General features: G+C 35.6%; 3 protein-coding genes across 11 annotated transcripts; 2 read left to right on the forward strand and 1 right to left on the reverse strand.

Annotated features, from left to right (window-relative positions):
- Positions 1–2,498: 2,498 nt before the first annotated feature.
- LOC107420360 (aspartate aminotransferase P2, mitochondrial) lies at positions 2,499–7,252 on the forward strand. 2 transcript variants are annotated; one of them, XM_016029295.4, is made up of 12 exons: positions 2,499–2,698; positions 2,800–2,900; positions 3,076–3,147; positions 3,322–3,519; positions 3,902–3,940; positions 4,036–4,125; positions 4,216–4,324; positions 4,423–4,532; positions 4,975–5,118; positions 5,414–5,580; positions 6,301–6,565; positions 6,877–7,252. In XM_016029295.4, exons 2-12 carry the CDS (start codon positions 2,829–2,831, stop codon positions 7,006–7,008), a joined length of 1,398 nt encoding a protein of 465 aa, XP_015884781.3. In that variant the 5' UTR covers positions 2,499–2,698; positions 2,800–2,828; the 3' UTR covers positions 7,009–7,252. The 2 variants fall into 2 exon arrangements, with proteins under 2 accessions (XP_015884781.3, XP_015884782.3); XM_016029296.4 differs by having other exon boundaries at positions 2,504–2,698; positions 3,325–3,519.
- A 1,036-nt stretch (positions 7,253–8,288) lies between these two features.
- On the forward strand, positions 8,289–12,076 carry LOC107420351 (uncharacterized). Of its 3 annotated transcripts, none has more exons than XM_025074927.3 (4): positions 8,289–8,560; positions 9,589–10,163; positions 11,107–11,215; positions 11,876–12,076. In XM_025074927.3, the coding sequence occupies exons 2-4, from the start codon at positions 9,696–9,698 to the stop codon at positions 12,010–12,012; spliced, it is 714 nt and encodes a 237-aa protein (XP_024930695.1). In that variant the 5' UTR covers positions 8,289–8,560; positions 9,589–9,695; the 3' UTR covers positions 12,013–12,076. The 3 variants fall into 3 exon arrangements, with proteins under 3 accessions (XP_024930695.1, XP_060673234.1, XP_024930696.1); XM_060817251.1 differs by having other exon boundaries at positions 8,291–8,777; XM_025074928.3 differs by lacking the exon at positions 11,876–12,076 and having other exon boundaries at positions 8,304–8,777; positions 11,107–11,361.
- On the reverse strand, positions 11,623–19,499 carry LOC107420315 (CST complex subunit CTC1). Of its 6 annotated transcripts, none has more exons than XM_060817249.1 (16): positions 17,947–19,350; positions 17,711–17,829; positions 17,301–17,375; positions 17,088–17,187; positions 16,927–16,989; positions 16,768–16,845; positions 16,408–16,620; positions 15,901–16,005; positions 15,512–15,784; positions 14,850–15,338; positions 14,104–14,727; positions 13,923–14,014; positions 13,065–13,260; positions 12,826–12,943; positions 12,124–12,443; positions 11,623–11,906 (listed from the first exon to the last, which is right to left on the reverse strand). In XM_060817249.1, exons 1-16 carry the CDS (start codon positions 19,012–19,014, stop codon positions 11,733–11,735), a joined length of 4,107 nt encoding a protein of 1,368 aa, XP_060673232.1. In that variant the 5' UTR covers positions 19,015–19,350; the 3' UTR covers positions 11,623–11,732. The 6 variants fall into 6 exon arrangements, 4 of the variants coding, with proteins under 4 accessions (XP_060673232.1, XP_060673231.1, XP_060673233.1 ...); XM_060817248.1 differs by having other exon boundaries at positions 14,850–15,344; positions 17,947–19,344; XM_060817250.1 differs by having other exon boundaries at positions 14,650–14,727; positions 14,850–15,344; positions 17,947–19,343.
- Between the last annotated feature and the right edge of the window lie 100 nt (positions 19,500–19,599).

The following is a 19,599-nucleotide window of genomic DNA, read 5'->3' on the forward strand; positions in this document are numbered from 1 at the left end:
GGATGAATGGAATATGGCTTTGCATGGCATATTATGATAATGGGATTGTGGTTGATGGTGGTTGCTCGTGGAATGAAGTGTGTGGAAGAAGACTATTTAAAATAATTTTTATTTTTATGTATTGTTAGTTTATTAAATTCTAAGTTAATTTTGAAGTTTAAGATATCAAATATGGTTGTATTCTATTTTATAACTAATATTGGTTGTAAACTTGTTGTAGAATTTATTTGTTATTGTATGATGTATTTGTATAATTAGGTGATAACTATAAACTTGTATTGTAGTTGTATGGTTTTATGTTGTATTATTTCACATGTTTGATGCTTAATAGTTAGTTTATTTAGTATTTTTATTTAGCTAAATGTATGTTAAAATTATTTAAGTTAGATAATAGTTTGAAAAAGATATTTAATTTAAAATATAATGCATGAATAATAATATGATTGAAGATTGATAATTAAAAAGGTCTAAAAAAGACTTTAAACAATTTTGGCTCAATGTATCAAAATTCATATCTCAAAATAGTAAAAATAAAAAAATTTGAGCCGAAACCCATCATGAGGTCCAAACCGGCTCAAATCAAAAATAAAAAAATTTGGGCTTAAGCCCATCATGAGATCCAAACCGACTCAAACCATGAATTCAATCCAAACCGAACAATGATCATCGATTCGGTTCGGTTCGGATTGAATGTGACAGTTGATTCGGTTTAAAAAAATCTACAAAGCCGAACCAATCCAAACCGAATCCACACCTATATACCACTAACAATTTTCTTTATTTTTGGGGGAGATGATGGTTTCAACTACATTAAACAAAGTTGTCCGAAATTAGTAAAGTACTATAGTTGACATTTTTAATTGTTTTTATAAATCCAGTATATACCACTAACATATATATATATATATATATATATTTTTTTTTTTTTTTGGTTTTTTTTTGGGGAGATGATGGTTACAACTGCATTAAACAAAACTTTATTGCAGAAACTAAGGGTCTGTTTGGCCATGTTTTCTGTTTTCTGTTTTTGAAACATTGTTTTCAGAAATGAAAATAGAAAACTGTTTTCTCTTGTTTTATGAAAACAAAGAGCATTTGGCCATTAATTTTTGAAAACAGTTTTCTCTTGTTTTAAATATGTTTGGTTACATGTTTTTAAACAGCTTTTTGTTTTTATTTTTTATTTTATTTTTTTTTTTGGGTTACATACAAGGTTTTTATTTATTTTTCTTTCATACAAAGAACCTTATATATAATATATGTAGCTATAATATATTTATATATATTTACATAATATTAATTCATTTCCATATTAATGAATTATATACATATATAATATAAAATATATAATGAATTTTTTTTCATTTCCACACAAACTTTTTCTTGGCTCCATGCATATATATATATATATATACACATATGTCAAAACATCCCATCCTTCATGTAAACATAAAAGGTGTCCACATGTCTCTCTATTAGGCCACACTTGCACTTATAACAAATCTGTAAAAAAATTAAAGAGAATAATCCATAATTATCCCCATGAAAAGGAAAATTCAATGCGTGTGTAGGTAGGTAGGACCAGAAAGATAATGAATTGTCTATTCCAAGCAGCCAAACAAACAACAATCCGAATAACTTTTGTAGAACAAAAAACAAAATAATAATAAGAATCATTTAAAATTATCGACATATTTTCCAGTGGTGAGAGAGAAGGAAATAATTATGCAGCTTGAAAAGATAAATCACTATTGACTATATTGATTGTGTATTCGATGTGTATTTATCGCAGTTCGATCAAAACTCTCTCTCTCTCTCTCTCTCTAAATCATAATTAGTAGTGATCGGCAGAAAGAAAAATGTCGAGAGTCTGTTTGTTGCTGTTTTTGTGCTAAATACCAACGTTGGGGTCTTAGCGGTTGAGGCTTTTAGCAGACAAGATTTCTGCTAAATATATGGACGTTTTTAAAAATAAAAGCTCATGATAAGAGCTGGACTATATATATATATATATATACATACATGCAAGAAGCCATAGAAGTAATTAATGATGTTTATGTTAAATATATTATTCCATGGAAGGTGGAAGGAGCTGGTGTGCGTGGGTCGACGAGCGGTGAACGTTTCGCAAGCCAATGAAGGGGCTGGTCGAGCGACGAAGGTGAGAGACAAGAGAGGCCAAGGTGAGAGAACAGGTGGAAACATCTTTTTGATGTTTTCCCAATTTTATTTTTTTTTTAACTTGTTTTCAGAACTTGTTTTTAGAAACAAATGGCCAAACAGGTATAAAATTGTTTTGGAAACAAATTTCTGTTTTCAAGAACAGAAAACTGTTCTGAAAACAGCTGGCCAAACAGGCCCTAAAATACTAGATTTTACTTTTCGATAACTTCGAAGCAAGCTTTTGTCACTTTCATTCATCCAAAACCCGAGCCCAGCTCAGGCTGAGCTCAGCTAGAAAGGCCCACGACCCTATTGCCATTTCTTCAACTTTATTTTCAGCTTGTGTACGAGCCAGGAGGAGATCCATAAGGTACAGCCAGTAGCTGCTCGACAATTGTCGCTCACGGTTTCTCTCGCCCACACATATATAGTGCATCAGTTTCATTACACACTCGCATCCAAACCTTGATCCAGTCGTGCTTCCTAATATCAACTTGTTCCGACTCAATTTCGTCGCTAAAATCCTTGCAATATCGTAATTCTAACTTAATCATCATTTTTCGCTTTTTCAACAACTACACAATTCGTAGATCGCCTAATTAACCTCTTTTTAATTCCGGTTTATTGTTTTTGCAGTGAGTGTTGAGTAATCCTTTTCGACTCGGATGGCTTCGACCATGTTGTCTTTAGCTTCTGCAACTCCATCAGCTTCACTGTCTATGCAGGAATCTCACAAGGTAATCCTTCTGTTATCACCACATGCAAATTTTTATGGAAAATTTTCTTCCTTCCTGTTTGGTTGCTGAGAAAACACATGGAAAATGTAATTTGAAGATTCGGCTTTAAAATTTCCTATTTGTTTGGTAATCTAATGGCGGAGATCACAACATGTTCTTACTGTATTTTCAACAGGAAAAAGTGAAGCTTTGGAGTTCAGGTTTGAGCTTCAACAAGGAGAAAATTAATCCTTTCTCTAATACAAAGGTATATGCTAGCTCAGTGGCTTATTAAGCATTTGAATCGGGACTATTTTAATCCATTTGGTTTATTGCTGTCTTTACGTAAACAATTATTGCTTGAAAAATGCACCTGGTTTCTAATGTTTTTAGCTTTCACGGAGCGAAATTCTGACTTTACTTTTTGTTTTTGGTTTGTCAGCAGTCATTTGGTCGGATATCAATGGTTGCAGCGGTCAACGTTTCCAGATTTGAGGGCATAACGATGGCCCCACCCGATCCAATTCTTGGAGTTTCCGAAGCATTCAAAGCAGACAATGATGAAAGGAAGCTGAATCTTGGAGTTGGGGCCTATCGGACGGAGGAGCTTCACCCTTACGTGCTCAATGTTGTTAAGAAGGTTGCCTTCCTATCCTCCTATCATATTTTTTGTTTTTGTTTTTTTCTCTCTAATCCAATTCTGGTATGCGTTATCTATGGGCACGATTGCGTTGAAGCATTTCTACGTGCTCAATGTTGTTACGAAGGTTGCATTTCTATCCTCATATAAATTTTCTGTGTGCGCTTTTTTTTTTTTTTTTTTTTTTTTTTTTTGTTCTCTCTCCTGTAATCCGTTTCTGGTCTACCAAAATATCTAGTTGGACAGTTGGGTTTAAGTATTTCTACTCGGATGATTAGTTTGTTTCTTATTGGTATAACTAATAATTGGGGACGGTCTTTAAATATTACTTTGAAATGGAACCAATTAATTAATTGAAACTCTTATTTCTTTTCTTCTGCAGGCGGAGAATCTTATGCTTGAAAGAGGGGAAAACAAAGAGGTATCCTTAATGTGCTAAAATGCTTGGTTGATGTGAAGTTTTTTTTCTTATTTTTGAATTGAGATTACTAATTGTGATTTGTTTTACAAATTAAGTACCTCCCAATAGAAGGTCTGGCAGCATTCAATAAGGTGACAGCTGAGTTATTGTTCGGAGCAGACAGCCCCATAATACAACAACAAAGAGTAAGTCATATCTAGGACTCATGTCTTATGGAAATTGAAATTTTCTTTTATATCTTTTCTCTTGGTTCATATATGTTTCTGCTTTCTCAGGTTGCAACCGTTCAAGGCCTTTCAGGAACTGGTTCTCTCCGTCTAGCTGCAGCTCTTATAGAAAGATATTTGCCAGGGGCAAAGGTTCTGATATCATCTCCAACATGGGGTGCGTGTAACATCATAACTTTGTTTTTATTTTAGTTCTTTTCATGGCATCTAGCTTAGTAATACTGGATTTTCATTCCCAACAAAATACTGTTTCAGGTAATCACAAGAATATTTTCAATGATGCTAGAGTTCCATGGTCTGAATATCGATACTATGATCCTAAAACAGTGGGTTTGGATTTTGAGGGGATGATAGCTGACATAAAGGTAACATCTTGACTCATTGTACAGAACCTGCAGGACAGAATTTAATCTTGATAGACTAGGAATGGTGCAGTTAGGGATTGTTGCAACTGTTTCTTTTTAATAAGACAGCACTTTACGACCTTGTAAATACACTTATTTGTATTATTCAATAGCTTCAACTTTCTGGTATGCTCTTGCTATTTTATCTTGAATTGCGGGGTGAGGTTCATGTTCAATGACACACTGTATTTCAAATATGGGTGCTTGGTGATACTACGAACTGACAAATTCCACTTATTTGTGTACATGAACTTATTCATGCCGATAATTTGTTAGCAATGTTGGATGCAAATTTGGACAATATTGTTAACATGGAAGATATCTTCTTACATGTGCATTTTTTTCCATGTGTATGTATCTTCTTAAATTTATTAATCATTTGTTGACACTGTTTTCCCTTCAGGCAGCCCCTGAAGGGTCCTTTGTGCTGCTTCATGGCTGTGCTCACAACCCAACTGGTATAGATCCAACACCCGAACAATGGGAAAAAATTGCTGATGTCATCCAAGAGAAAAACCATATTCCATTTTTTGATGTTGCATACCAGGTATTGATTACTTGGATTGAAGGAGTATATTTTCACTTTCAATTTTCATTTCTTTCCTTCTTAAATGGAAGTGACAGTGGTGAAATTTTGAAGGAAATGTTTTTACATTTCTTTGAGCATTAAAATTAAATATATTTACGAAGACATGTTGCAAAGAAATTATTGTAATTAGATGTTGAGCTGCAAATAAATTATAAGGATCTTTTGTTATAACTTCTTTTGGAAGCTTTGTGAAAGTATTATTTTTGTGGAGTTGCATTATATATTAAAATGTCATCTTGTCCCTGTGCTGTAGGGATTTGCTAGTGGAAGCCTTGATGCAGATGCAGCATCAGTGAGATTGTTTGCTGCACGAGGTTTGGAGCTTCTGGTTGCACAGTCATACAGTAAGAATTTGGGTCTTTATGCAGAAAGGATAGGGGCAATCAATGTTGTGTGCTCGTCATCAGATACAGCAGCAAGGTACAGTTGAAAACATGCTCAGCCTTTTATGTAGATTCAGTTTGCTTATGTCAAAATTGCATTTTAGTTACAAAGAATAGCCATTTAACAAGGTCATTAGTCTAGATCTCAACAACTTTGCATTTTAAACTCATGATAAGCACAACACTTGCATATTATGTTTTGAGGTGTCATGGATGCGGTTTTCCCTTTACTTTTGTCTCGTTATCTCATTTGCAAACAACCTGAGGGGATAGAATCAAGTATTCCTCTTGTTCTGCACATAATACTTCAGCATAGAAAGCCCCCAAAAGATGTATATATGAATGCCTTGCTATATGTTAATCTTGTCTATATCTTGCTAGAATAAATTCATTTTTACTTTATTCGTGTTTATGGAGGTATGGATTCACTGAAAATTTCTGGTGAAAAGGCATGGTATGCTTTTATCTCATAAAACCATTGAACTGCATGTAGGTAGGATCATGTATGATACAAAAATTGGGCATCTGTTCTCACATGGTAATCTTTCAGCAAATTTGCACCTTTAAATCATTAATTGCTGGTAGGGAGAGCTGTTTTGCATCATATCTCTGTTTTCCCAATTTGATGAAGTCAGTTCCTTATAATTGACATTGCCCTTATTCCGGCTGAAAGTGAAGTTTTTTGAGGAAATCTGTAGCTTGTATGTGGCACATTGAGGTTGAGGACCTACTCATAAGTGTATTTTTGTGTTATCAGAGTAAAAAGCCAACTGAAGAGGATTGCTCGACCTATGTACTCAAATCCTCCTATTCATGGGGCTAGGATAGTTGCTAATGTTGTTGGGGATCCAGCTCTCTTTAATGAATGGAAAGCGGAGATGGAATTGATGGCTGGAAGAATAAAGAATGTGAGGCAGAAGCTATATGATAGCCTGTCAGCAAAAGACAAGAGCGGAAAGGATTGGTCATTTATACTTAAGCAGATAGGCATGTTTTCATTCACAGGCTTGAGCAAAGCTCAGGTAATGCCCTTATCAGCTCAATAACCTAATTTTAGCATGATTCTGTGTCATGCTTTTCTATTCTAGTATTCTCTGCTTTTACAATATAGGCTTGGGTTTTTATGTTCACACTAACTGTTCTCTTATCTTTCACAATGCCCTCCATTCACTTCTCGTCAGGCAACTTTCTCTTGTTTCTTATTCTTTTTCCTTTTTTTCAACATCAAGTTCCATGGTTTTCATGAAAATTCTCCATGTAATAAACATTTTCATATATGAAAACTCCGCGCTGATTTATTGACATGATCTGTCATCTTTTCTTTCTTGACCAGAGTGACAACATGACAAATAAGTGGCATGTATACATGACAAAGGATGGAAGGATATCGTTGGCTGGACTGTCATTGGCGAAATGCGAATACCTTGCAGATGCCATCGTTGATTCATTCCATAACGTCAGTTGAGATGGATGAAAAAGCAGATACAGGTTAGAAGCATCACCATAGCAATTTTTGTCGAGCCTACTATTCCCAAGGCACAATATGATGATATTAAAATGTATTAAAATAATTGAAAATTTTTGTATCGTTTCTACATCTATATATTTAAATAATAGCGCAAGCAAACTTGAAAAAATTTGAATCTAGTGAAAATGTATGTGGAATGAGTAGACATTTTATGTTGGCCAAGCTACTGGCTTTTGTGTTCTTTGGGTTGGCATCTGTTTTATTATTTATTTATTTATTTATTTTCCTTTTTGTTTTCATTATGTTGTCACCTGTGTATAGAGTAGATATGAAGCTGAATATTAAGGTGATGCTAAGAATGAAATGGCAACACTTTTTTGAAAATGAAGTTTTACATTGAGGAAAAATGAAGACCACTAAAACATTTATAGTTAATTGGTGATCCGTTATCAGTACAAGTAGTTGTGGTGAGAAAATTATTCAATGACTCACCAAAAAAAAAAAAAAAAAAGGGAGAGTTGTACAATGGTGTCGCCTTCCTCCCCAGCGATTGAATAATGTTTTTTCTTATCAAAACAAAGCGTAGCCTCTGCCCTTGTTTCTGCTGTCTTTGCCAAAATAAATGGCAAATGATTTGCATTTCCCAACACTTTGCTCTCCTGAAATCATCTGTTTATCACCAGACGCCTCCCAGTAGATAGATGGAATTCCTCGTATATTGCTGGTCTTGCTTTTATGGGTCATTCTTAAAGTTTATTAATGCTTAAAAGTTCTTGTAAAATACAAAGGTCGAGTGTGTGTCTCGATGAATTACTTTTATAGCTTCAAAAAATTACATAGTCATGAAAAAGATCATTTCGATTCATTTTCTCAACCATGGGTGGACTATTTTACTCGCCTTTGCAAAAGAAAAGAAAAATAATGATGATAATAGAAAAAAAAAAAAAAAACCATATTGAAAATCATATTTTAATTTACAGTCTAAAATGCAATTGATCCTTCATAGATTTTTATTACTCAAAAAAAAAAAAATGAAAATTTTATTTAAACTCTTTTAATTTTACTTTAATTACAATTAAATTCATATTTTATAAAAAATCATTTTTAAAACTCATCTGTAATTTTAATAAATTGATTTTTAGAATTAAAAATTAAAAATATAATTATATCAAAAGTCTAAAAAAAAAGTTTGCGATGTAAACAAAAAGATCTTCGTACATGCACACATGCCACAGTGCACGATAACATTCGGACCCGAACAGAAGGTAAAGCTCATACATCCAAGATGAGAAGCCCAAAAGAGCATCGCCTTAAATGGCCCACAAACGGAGCTGTGGTACCACCGCGGCGGCCACGTCAAAACTCCAAAACAAGAGGCGGTTCTTGTTAAATGTTCATAAACCGACACTAAATTTACCAACCATTGATTGCTTCACTCTCCCTCTCCTCTCTTCTTATACCTCCTTCTCTCGTCTCCTTCCTCCATTCTCAACCAAATTTGTCAAATAATTTTGTTTTGTTCCAGAAGCTTTGCGTTGGAATCGTAGAGGTACGTCTTGTACAATTTTATTTTGAAACTTCATCTTGATTACTATTATTCATTTATTTTTCGGTTGTATAATAAGCTGGAGTTGAAGAGGTTTCGTGAATTTCCGAGTTTAGTTGAAGTTGGTTTATGTTGGCTTCTGCACATTCATCAATCAAGAACAGTTTATGATTTTTGAAGAGAATCGCAAACTGTGATTTGTGTTGAACGCATTGGAGAGGTTAAAATTCTATCGTTTTTATTATATTTTATTATTTGTAAGCTATATGCGCCTTTTCAGCCTTTTTATATCTCACCATTGTTAGTGTTCTGATTGTTTGGCATTTTGGTTAACTATGCTGCTATGTATGTCAAGGTCTTAAGTATTTCGTTAGGGTTTGAGCCTAGTACGTTTCAGTAGGTAGAGAATGAAATTAGGGAATATATTGCCTACTATAATTTAATTTATTCAAGAGAGATTGCATATGCTATGTCTGTAGTTTAGTTGGGGCCCAAAGGATTATCTAAAAGGCTGAATTTTTGAACTTCTATTAAAGATGTGTGATATCATTTGGCTATGAATAAGGGTAGCAGAACGGTCTTGTAGTTGCATGGCCTATGAGTTGAATGCTTACATTTATATGACATGCTTTACAATTTAATCTTGTAGTTGTTTAGGATTATTCCCATAAACAATTGCAGTGTAGTCTGTAGTGTACTCAGGTGACGCTGTCAATTTAGTCTTATCATATAGAGCCAGCTTTATATTTTACTTGCTCCTTCCTTGCGTGGAGCTCCTTTTCTCAACTTCAAAAATGAAACCGAGGAAGGATTCAGGTTCTCATGAACGCTTTAAATGGCCATCAACCATCATAGCCTCTTAGTAAGACTAAACTTAAGCAGGCTCTTAAATTTTATGGTGATCAGTTTGAGAAATTTTTTTTTTTTTCCCCCTCTAATTTTCTTAATGAGTCCCATTATTACTATTATTACTAGTAATACACTGATATTTTGGTAGTTATCACATATTCTAAGAAGTTCGTCTTATGCAGTACATCATCTTCTCATACTGGTCTTCAGTATGTGGGTTTTCACCAGCATGCAATATCACTGGTCTTGTCTGGGGGTCCTCTAGTCAAAAGGAAATTTAGACAAGAACATGGATTCAAATCCAAGAAAACCTTTGTTTTGCCTCAAATTTCCATGGGACATCCACCAAAATCCTGGAAGTTCTAATGCCAATCCCTGCACTTTAGAGGTGCCTTGGCTATTCAAATCCTTACAGAGTCTAGGATCTGTTGCTTTTAATTTCATGAACTCAATTTCAAGATCCACATATCCAATGACGAATGCCTTTAAACCCTTTCAATTTGATGCTGGAACAAGAAAAGGTGATGTTTTAAAGTCAAAGAAAATCTTGAATTCTGAAGAGCAAGGAGAGGCAGAGCATAGAGCATTTGCCTCGGCACTAGCAAGTGGAAAAGAGGCTACAGTGATTGAATTCTACTCACCCAAATGCCAGTTGTGCAATTCTTTGGTTAATTTTGTTTCAGAGGTAGAAGGTAGAAATTCAGAATGGCTTAACATTGTTATGGCAGATGCAGAGAACGATAAGTGGTTGCCTGAGGTAATCTACACTCTCCTGATGACATGTATATCTAACTTTAAATTAACATAGAGTGTTTGGTTATTCAGGTTATTCAAAGTACTCTTGTTAGCTGTGCAAAATTAGTGCTTGGTTGCATCTATGGTTTTCTATGGCTTGCCTGTTGCCACGTATAATGATAAAAGTATAGAGGAGCAGAAATGTGATTCTTTTGTTTATTATTTTTCATTTGTATTTGCATTTTCTTTCATAAATACTCTGGTGTCTCTCTGATGTTATGTATTATATACATAACTTCCTCTTGTAGTAATGTATGTTGTCACAAATAGCAACTAGGTCACTCTGTCAACTATGCTGATTTTTACTACTGAAATATTTGTGGTGAAAAAAATCTCATATGTAGGCTTATTCCCTTCTAGAGAAGGTTTCCATCTTTGGCGGGTAGAATCATTGAACTGTGAAATTCCCATCTCATTCCTTGGTTGGCTGATTCACTTGCCAGAATTGTCATGAATAGAATGGATGGTGATAATGTAAAGTTATATTTATGGGGTTGATGTTAACAATTGTATTATATATTTAGTTTTCAATAAAATATGCTAATTAGTTAAGTTTCTAGTATTAGGTATTAAAGCACCTCACTTCTTGCACTTCACGCTTTGACACTGGTCTTCGGTAGCAGATGTGTGAAAAAACTAAATTAACCTAGTTATTAACAGCAAGTTGATCCATGACTTGTTGATGTTGCTTTTGAACTATCCTCATGATAATCCCTATCTATCTAGTTGAGATCTAGGCATATTTGCATAAACGCAGCTTTCTTCGTATATATACTTGTTCATGTTGGCATTACGCCATAGGGTGAACTCTATCTATTTCATCTTGTGCCTCCTACATGGAGTCAATAATATATGAATGGTAAGCATAAATTTTATCTAATTATTGTTTCATATTACCAATGCAGCTTCTCCATTATGACATTAGATATGTGCCTTGTTTTGTACTGCTGGACAAGAATGGGAGGGCACTAGCAAAGACAGGAATACCAAGCAGTCGGTTACATGTAATAGCAGGTATCTCTCATCTCCTTAAAATGAAACGTCGCAGTTAGGTTCAACATTGGATGTGCTGTAAACAGAAACAAACTATGTAACCTTAATGTGCTCCATTGTTTTATCAATGAAAAGCACCAAGAACGCAGACTTTTTTTTACCAAAAATTGATGACAACCCAGTTCTGCATTGATGAGAAATTTTACCACCAGAAGTAGCTTAGATTATGGGTCCCTATAGAAGCACAATAATTGTAGCTAGTCTCACTATATATAATTCCTTGACAAGCTTTATCATCAAATATGGAAACAAGCTAGTGGGTATCAGTAATGTTGGTTGCCTCATACCAAATGCAATCTTGGCGATCACCATGAGAGATGTGAAGTGGAAGCTTTTTGTGCAATTTCTAAAAATTTTAACAATAAAGATCTAATAATTACGATACCAAATTGTAAATTGATATATTGATTTCTACAGTACGTTAATAAGTATAAATACAGATAATAAGGATGCAAGTATGTTTTTACATTTTACAAAATTAACTGTCTAGCAATTCTTGAATCATATTTCTGACTTCGGTATAGGGGTGTGTATTATGCACTTCTTTGGCCCAAATATGTGGCATGGAGTACAAGTTCGGTTGCGTTTCTAAAAGGTTTTCTTCTGTCAACTGCCTAACAGCATCCAAATCCATCAATGACGCAACTATTCTCTGCGAAAAGAAATGGATCAGGATGGTGAGAGAAAAAAACACCAAGCACCAACAAATAGCAATGATTTCCCGCTATGGAAAAAGATTTCAACATAACATCAGGTAGCAAATTAAACAACTGACGAAATTATTTAGTTGGTGTTTCCAAATACGTAAGCCGAATTATCTTCATTGTGTCTTATATGTAAATGAACTCCGTAATGGAAAACGAACTTACCCATTGGGTGCCAAAGCATGCATTGAAGACTAACGATTTGACGAATCCCTCATCTGAGCTGCTAAGAGCATTTTCTGGACTTACAGAAACATCAAGGTCTTGGTATAAAGAATCGAAAAGTGATCCATAGTTTTTTACTGTGATCCTATCATAATTCTTCAAAATTCTTTCAATACAAGACATATTGGTGCTGGATGCACTATTTTCTTTCTCAGTCTCATCATTTTCAAAAGCCTTCTGTGGGAGTTTTTCATGCAACCTTAGTAAGGTTGCTGCTCTTTCAGCATCAGCCCAGCAACAACACAAGGACGATCCATCATCTGCAAGAGGGAAAGAGAGAAAAAGAATCTGTAAATCATAAATAGGAAAGCAAGAGAACACAATAGCAGATTGCAAAGTTGCAGTTGGGTCCATTTCACAACAGAAAGTGGGACATTACTAAAAACAGGAACATTAATTAATCATTAGGAAATAAGCTTTGCTTCAGGATGTCAATGACATTTTTAGGTAACTTACGAATCTGCTGTCTACATCCCTGCTTTTTAATTTATTTATTTATTTATTTTTTTTTGGGGGGGGGGGGGGGGGGGGGGGGGGGGGGGTGTGTGAATTAATAAATCCACAGCCGGGCTAAAGTGATCAAGTATTATCAAGAGGACAGCTTTATCAATCACAATAATCTTTTAAAACTAAACTACTTACCCAACACAAAACAAGCAAGCTGGATGTCGAAAAGATCTTGACGGGAACAAAATTTTGGTTGAAGATTAACATCTTTTCTATTCTTTTTCTCCAGAACCATAAAACTGACAGCAACAACCTTTCGCAACAACCAAGATAGATTACAACAGACACATATTGACAATGACAATTGACAAGGAGTTTCATAAAGTTCAATTTAACGTAGCTTTGAAAAATTACATGCATGTATAAAGACTTACCCGACAATGAGATAGCGTTGGATTGCAATCAAAGCGCTGAAGCAATTGGAAAATCAGACTTGAGGAAACAGTATCCAGCGAAGCATCATGCATGCTTGAAACCTGATCTGAACACTCGTGGCCGCACGCATTTACTACCTCTATGGAATTTATTACAATAAATGATACAGGTGTCAAAATCCATACATTCTGTCCCCTACAAAACCATTGCAAAATTAAGAACCTACATCATGATCAGTTTCAAGTAAAGAATGCATATCTATAGTGGAATGGGTATACAAACATAGTATTTATATATTCTCTGCAGATTTACCAGATCGCAAGGCATATATATTTATACAAACATATATGCACACACACGTGTGTGCGCAAGTGCATATGGAGGGGGGAGAGGGAGGGGGAGAGAGAGAGAGAGAGGATAACAATATAATACAAACATGAATCTGATTGGCACCATAGTCACAACCATAATGTGTTATGATTCAGAACATAATAATAATAATAATATTCAGTTTTGGAACTCCAAAGCTTGCAAAGTAGTCCAAAACTATAGATGGAATGCAACAGTACATTCTCCCGTGAATGATCTGTTAAGAATAATACAAAACTTAGTCCAGCAAAATTGCATCACTCCATGCTGCATAATATAAAAGTGGTCGCAAATGTAAATTTTGGGTGGTTATTTACGCTATCATCTGCATAAACATTTAGTGTTTGCGTGGCATACGTTTATGCGATAGATTTCAAGAGTCAAATAGCTTCCAAGCTTATGAAAAGAATTCCAAAAAGTGAAAAGACAGAATCATTGACAGTGAAACAGAGTGGTATCGAAATTCGAAACAGAATAAGAGAGTATACCCCAATTCAAGAACTCGATGGAATGTTGCATCCACACCGGGTCCAAACCCAACAGGAAATGCATGTTTACTCAAAGCACCAGATATGCTCACCTATTTTATTGAACATGCAATGAGAAGAGACAAAATATTTTCAATAACAAATATTAGTAGAAGAAAATAAAAGGAAATAGAAACTTAACAATTTGATTGTCCACCAAAATATGAATACAGGAACTGCTTGCAAATCCATGAAAGAACCTGGACTGGAGAGAATAAGCAAGGTTTTGACAGCTTAAAGTGGCATCAACAGAATTATGATCAACTCCATGAACAGCAAGTACATTCCCACGCAAAGATTTTAAATTTCCTTCAGGTAGCAGGCATTTAGACTTGGGCAAGAACAAAGGGAAAGGTACCACAGTCCCACTACTTGGAGAGACTTCAGCAATACCTTCAGGTGTCACGGCTGGAATAATATTCTCATCCATTTCTTTTATGCTTGGCTTAATAATATTTATTATGTTTATAGGGAGGAAAAGAGAAACATCCGAATGGGTTTCCAGAGAATTATCATTGAACATCTTGTGAAATACTTCAGTATTACAAAGAAGTTCATCACCAATACAAGAAGGACCAACTGATGGAAGACAATTTGTTGAAATGCAATTCTTAAGAACTTCATCAGAAACAAATGAAAGGCTCCACAAATGTATTCTGGAAGTAACGAGAATTTTAACACCACTTACATCACCAGAATCCATAAGATTACAGAAGGAATCTTCTTTATCATGATTTGTGATGTAATAACAACCAATCTGCAACAACTGGATGAAAATGAACACAATTTGTATTACATTAGAAGTGAAAGTGAAATATGAAATATGAAAAACTGTATCATCATCCATGTGCTAGTTTATTAAACATGAAAAGGAGAAATCTGACACACCTGATACTTATAATAACTTTCAGGCCTAAACTCCAGCATTACCTTCGAGGCAATTGGTCTGCAAAAACCCTGACTACTTGACATTGCTCTTGTGCAATTCAAGTTAACTAAATAAACTCCACTATGATTGTTAACACCTCTAATGGCAGCCAAGCAAGAAACTTCATGAGAAGTCAAGTTGCAATTTTTCTGTTTCTCATTGGGTTTCACGCAAGAATTAGAACAAGCACTCACTTCCCTAACAGGTTTGCAGGGATTCTCCAACAAGCCTGAAAATGCCCAACTTGATTCATGATTGACTTTGTGTCTCTTAAGAGAAGAATGACCCTGACGATTGCCATCATCACAATACTCCATGCACTCCCTCAGCCAATCTCCTGAATCCTTTGTTAGGTGCTTAATTTCATCTTCTCCAGGAAGGAATAAATTCAAAGACAAGATTAATGCCTCAACAAACGCACTTGATGAGTCTGATATACCAGTATGAGCCTGAAACTGTTAAAATCTAGATTAGTGAATTACTAATTAATGAAGTAATAGGAGGTAATAATTTTTTGACGTTCTTTTTTTCCTTGGGGTTAATTGATGACACAGAAAAATATTACAAGCAAGTTGCAGAAAACATGACTGCAATTATAGAAGAGTAAGCAATTTTGACATGCCTTTTGTAGCACTGGAAACTTGTGGGTTATGTAGAGCATATGAAATATTCCACTTTCAGGTCTCTGACATTCTTCTTTCTTACGAGGATAAAACGGAATATTTCTGCAAGTTGCACTCCCCAGGCAAAAGTAAATGTAAACTGTCAAGTCTACCTCTCTTGCTAACTGGGTGAAATGAAAGACACTTCTGCATGAGAATAACTCATTTTCAATCAGTCCCATATGATCCAGCTGTCCTGGCATGCCTTCAATCACAAGACTATAGTCAATTACCTGAAAAACAAAAACAACGAAGCTACATTATTTCAGAAGAAGGTTCAATTCCTGATAGATCATGGTATAATGATAGAAAATGAGCCATGGCATGTGAAACTATTATAAAATAAGACCTCATAAATGTTGTTGGAATTCCAAGTTGATGAAAGGTCTGGTATAAGAACATCAATGCTGGCAGTTGCATCAACCAACTGCAATCTTCCAGAAGATGGAGAAATCTGAATAATTAATATCAAATCATGATTAGATCAGCTGAAGTCGCAATTTCCAGAATAAAAGAAGTTTATAAACACTCTTCTCAAGTTGTTGAAGTAAAAAAATAAAATAATGACAACAACAAACCTTAATATTTTTCTATCAATTAATGTAACTGTACAAGACTATAACCTTGGGAATGCAAATATCCAAAACAATAAGTAGTACATTTTAGTTCATTTATCTGCTTGTCTAATTAACAACTTGAAACTGTCAGTGAGACACATAATCACATTTTGTAGCCACATCTGCACATTTTTTGAAACTTTAACTCAGTTCAAAATTTGACAAACCTTGTATAGAAAATAGCATACAACAATGTCACTTCATTAGAAAGACTAAGCAGATTCAACAAATCAACTAACCTTCAAACTTCCAATTAAAACTATGCCTATATCTTCACTTGGAAAAACCTTTCTAATTGACTGACCATAGGATCTCCCTTCACAGGATAGAAGGCTATGTTGGTTGTTGTCTTGCAATATTTTATTAGACAATATTTTATTGTCATTTCCCAAATGTAGATTTCTGATCCATGTGTCCTGAAAATGACGTATGAAACTAAATAGAGGCACCACCTGAAATAATGAAAAGAATATTATAGACTTTCACAAAATACTAAGTACCCCAAGTGCCTGAGAAGAACAACAAATCAACAGAGAAACATGAACGATGAAGCAAAGAAATTTCAAAAATACATCAAGAATTCTGGATTTTGTAATTACCAGTTTTAGATTACCACTATATCGTTCACACTCAGAACCACATGTGTCATGCTTGCATAGTGTCATGAATACTCCATGCTACAAACACAAACTCAATTTAGAATATGATAAAATAATAAATTTAAATTCCAGTATCCAACAGAAAAGTAAACAATTTACCCGAGATCGAATTGTTGATGAAGGTAAATGTGAACTAGCATACATCTGAACCAGTCCTTCCTTCTGGTAACACCTTGCAACCATTTAATTAGCTTATTGGATGATTACATAATAATGAATGCACAAAGAAGAAAAATCAAACAAGAAAAAAAAACTCCCACAATCCTGAGCAAGCGAGTTACATGTTTTGATCCCAATATCTCCTTCTCAGATAAGAAACCAGCAAACTTCTTTCGGAAGCATGAAACAAGAAGTAATACCCTGAAACACAACCATTTAGTTAAGCACATGACCAAGAATGCCAAATCTCAAACATTCTATAGAACCAATGAGTTCCCAAACCAAGCATGCTATTAGATATCTAAAACCCATACCATAATCTGGCAGAAAAGGCTAAGGACCCAACGAAGTTCCCCAACATACTCTGTGACTCTGGAAGTAAATGACACCTGCAGAATACAATTGTACTATTATATGCACATGTGGGATATTGTCGCCAAGGAAATTACAAGGCCTCAAAAGTTCTTAGATAGCTTTGAAAGGGGCAAATCCATTATTGTAAGATACAGCCAGAACCACAACCAACAGGAGGATCTTCTTCATGTGTCAATGCCTCAATGGTATAAATCATATTCAGATATCTCCTACTAGGATGAAGGCCAATTTTAGAATAAAACATGTATAAACAGAATGAACATGTACCATTTTCATTGATTACCAAAAAATGCCTGAAATGACTACTTTTCAACTGGATCCCAAAAAAATGACATTCACCAAAACATACCCAGTTTCCAGTGGAGAGAAGCGTTCCACAGTAATGCTTGTCTTGAAGCAAGCACCAAGTATGAGCATCTTCGTCCAAGAAAATTTTGGATTCACAAAATGGACATTTCTGACAGATATCTTTAGAGAAGCAAACAAACGGAGAAGTTATTTGGTACCCTTGCCCTGCACTATTTACCGAATATTCACATTGCATCATTTTGAAGTAAGGAAGCTGACAAAAGTAATAGCACTTACAAGAGCACCCACTCTGACACTATGTGGCCGAGTAAGAAGTTGATCGGTCAACAAAAGCCACACTTCGTTATCCAGCTCGACAACCATCCCTTGCATATAGATACCTCTGACTATGCCAATATATGCTCCACATTCACCTTTACCCTTGATAGAAGTTTTCTCATTTTGAACATGTTTTTTGTGCAGCAATCCAAGTAGATGCAAAGTTGTTTTCTCTGTAGTCGTATACATTAAGCGAGACTCTTCTTTTCCTATATAAACCAGCTTCTTTTTCAAGCCCGATACACACACAACGTTTCCTATAAGTTTAGTAAATACAGGATGCCAAGACGAAGCAGAACCGCAAAAATATAGAAACATGGATTTGGTAAAAGAATGATTACGATGTTCTTGAGTTGTATTATCCATCAACCTACAGAATTTACACTCACAGACCAGAATTTGGACCAAAAATCCTTGGAGATTTGTTGAAGGGGTTGAGTTAGAACCAACCGTACTTTTGGATTTGCTAAAACCTGACGTACACGGGACCACAGAAATGGGACTGATTGACTCCAACACTCCATGGAGTCGATAGCGAGACTTGGAACTGTCCTCGCAGACAGAGGAAGAGCCCGAAGTTAGAGGAAAAGACCCTACGTTCGAACCAAGACTGGGCCCACAATCGGAATCCGGGAAACTCCACCGGATAATCTCCAAGAAGCCGCCACCGCGTTTGAATGGAAGGAAATTCCAAGCGAGAACACGGATTTTCTTTCCCAGAATCCGAAGATCGAGATGAAGAATGTCGCAGCAAACGGTGGCGGAACCATCGGAGAAATGGAAGCAACTATTGCATGAGCACCTAAGAGTGGTCGAGTCCGGGAGGGTCAGGGTTCCGACGATGGACGCCGGCTGGTCGAGAGGAATCAAAACCTTTGGAGCGTCGGGGTTAGGGTTAGGGTTAGTGGAGGCGGAGGGAAATGGAGTAGTGTGTTTGGAAGGGAGTGAATGGGGAGAGGATGTGGCAGTGAGGGGACAACCGCCATGGACAAGCTCTCTGATCGTCAGAACCTTTGAATTTTCCATTCCTACGCCAAAGCGTGAGGAAGGGATGGCTCACTCGACGACAGTCATCATCAACATTTCTGTGTCTGCCACCCACCACCACCGGGAGAGAAAAACAAGAGAGACGGCGCGCAAACGTAATCCCCACAACACCAATAGCCAGGGCGGGAATGGAAAGAAAATTTTCAAACCGGACCACTCCTACTTGTATTATTGCTCGTCCGGTGCGGGTATACGGATGGCGGGTCCAGCTACAACCCGAAGTCTGACCCGTTCATTAGTTAATACTCCCTTTTTTTTTTTTTTTTTTTGGGGGCCTTTTTTTGGTTGGATAATTTATTTTCAAGGACACATTAACCGACTAAAAATTGTTATTTTATTGGAACATTCGGCTTTCCCTTGTTTAGACTAATTTAGGCTTTATATGACCGGTTGAAATTCGGTAATAAATACAGGTACAGACTAACCACTCGCATTTCGATCAAAACAAGTTGAATTTCTCTTCTTCTTTTTTATCAGTGTATGTCGATTTTTTTTTTAAAAAAAAAAATGAAAATCTTGTTTTGATCGAGAGGCCATAGTCGCCTCATTGGTCGGCTGTTGGCT

This window comes from Ziziphus jujuba, chromosome 5 (assembly GCF_031755915.1).
Source record: "Ziziphus jujuba cultivar Dongzao chromosome 5, ASM3175591v1".
NCBI lineage: Eukaryota > Viridiplantae > Streptophyta > Magnoliopsida > Rosales > Rhamnaceae > Ziziphus > Ziziphus jujuba.

Coding starts and splice junctions, on each gene's coding strand:
- LOC107420360 (XM_016029295.4), top strand. CDS start 2,829: ATGGCTTCGACCATGTTGTCTTTAGCTTCTGCAACTCCATCAGCTTCA. Junction 4,533..4,974: donor GGATGATAGCTGACATAAAG/GTAACATCTTGA, acceptor TTTTCCCTTCAG/GCAGCCCCTGAAGGGTCCTT. Junction 6,566..6,876: donor CAGGCTTGAGCAAAGCTCAG/GTAATGCCCTTA, acceptor TTTCTTGACCAG/AGTGACAACATGACAAATAA.
- LOC107420351 (XM_025074927.3), top strand. CDS start 9,696: ATGGATTCAAATCCAAGAAAACCTTTGTTTTGCCTCAAATTTCCATGG. Junction 10,164..11,106: donor ACGATAAGTGGTTGCCTGAG/GTAATCTACACT, acceptor TTACCAATGCAG/CTTCTCCATTATGACATTAG. Junction 11,216..11,875: donor TCGGTTACATGTAATAGCAG/GTATCTCTCATC, acceptor ACTGCCTAACAG/CATCCAAATCCATCAATGAC.
- LOC107420315 (XM_060817248.1), bottom strand. CDS start 19,014: ATGGAAAATTCAAAGGTTCTGACGATCAGAGAGCTTGTCCATGGCGGT. Junction 16,621..16,767: donor ATAGTGGTAATCTAAAACTG/GTAATTACAAAA, acceptor TCATTATTTCAG/GTGGTGCCTCTATTTAGTTT. Junction 12,444..12,825: donor GCTTGCTTGTTTTGTGTTGG/GTAAGTAGTTTA, acceptor TCCCTCTTGCAG/ATGATGGATCGTCCTTGTGT.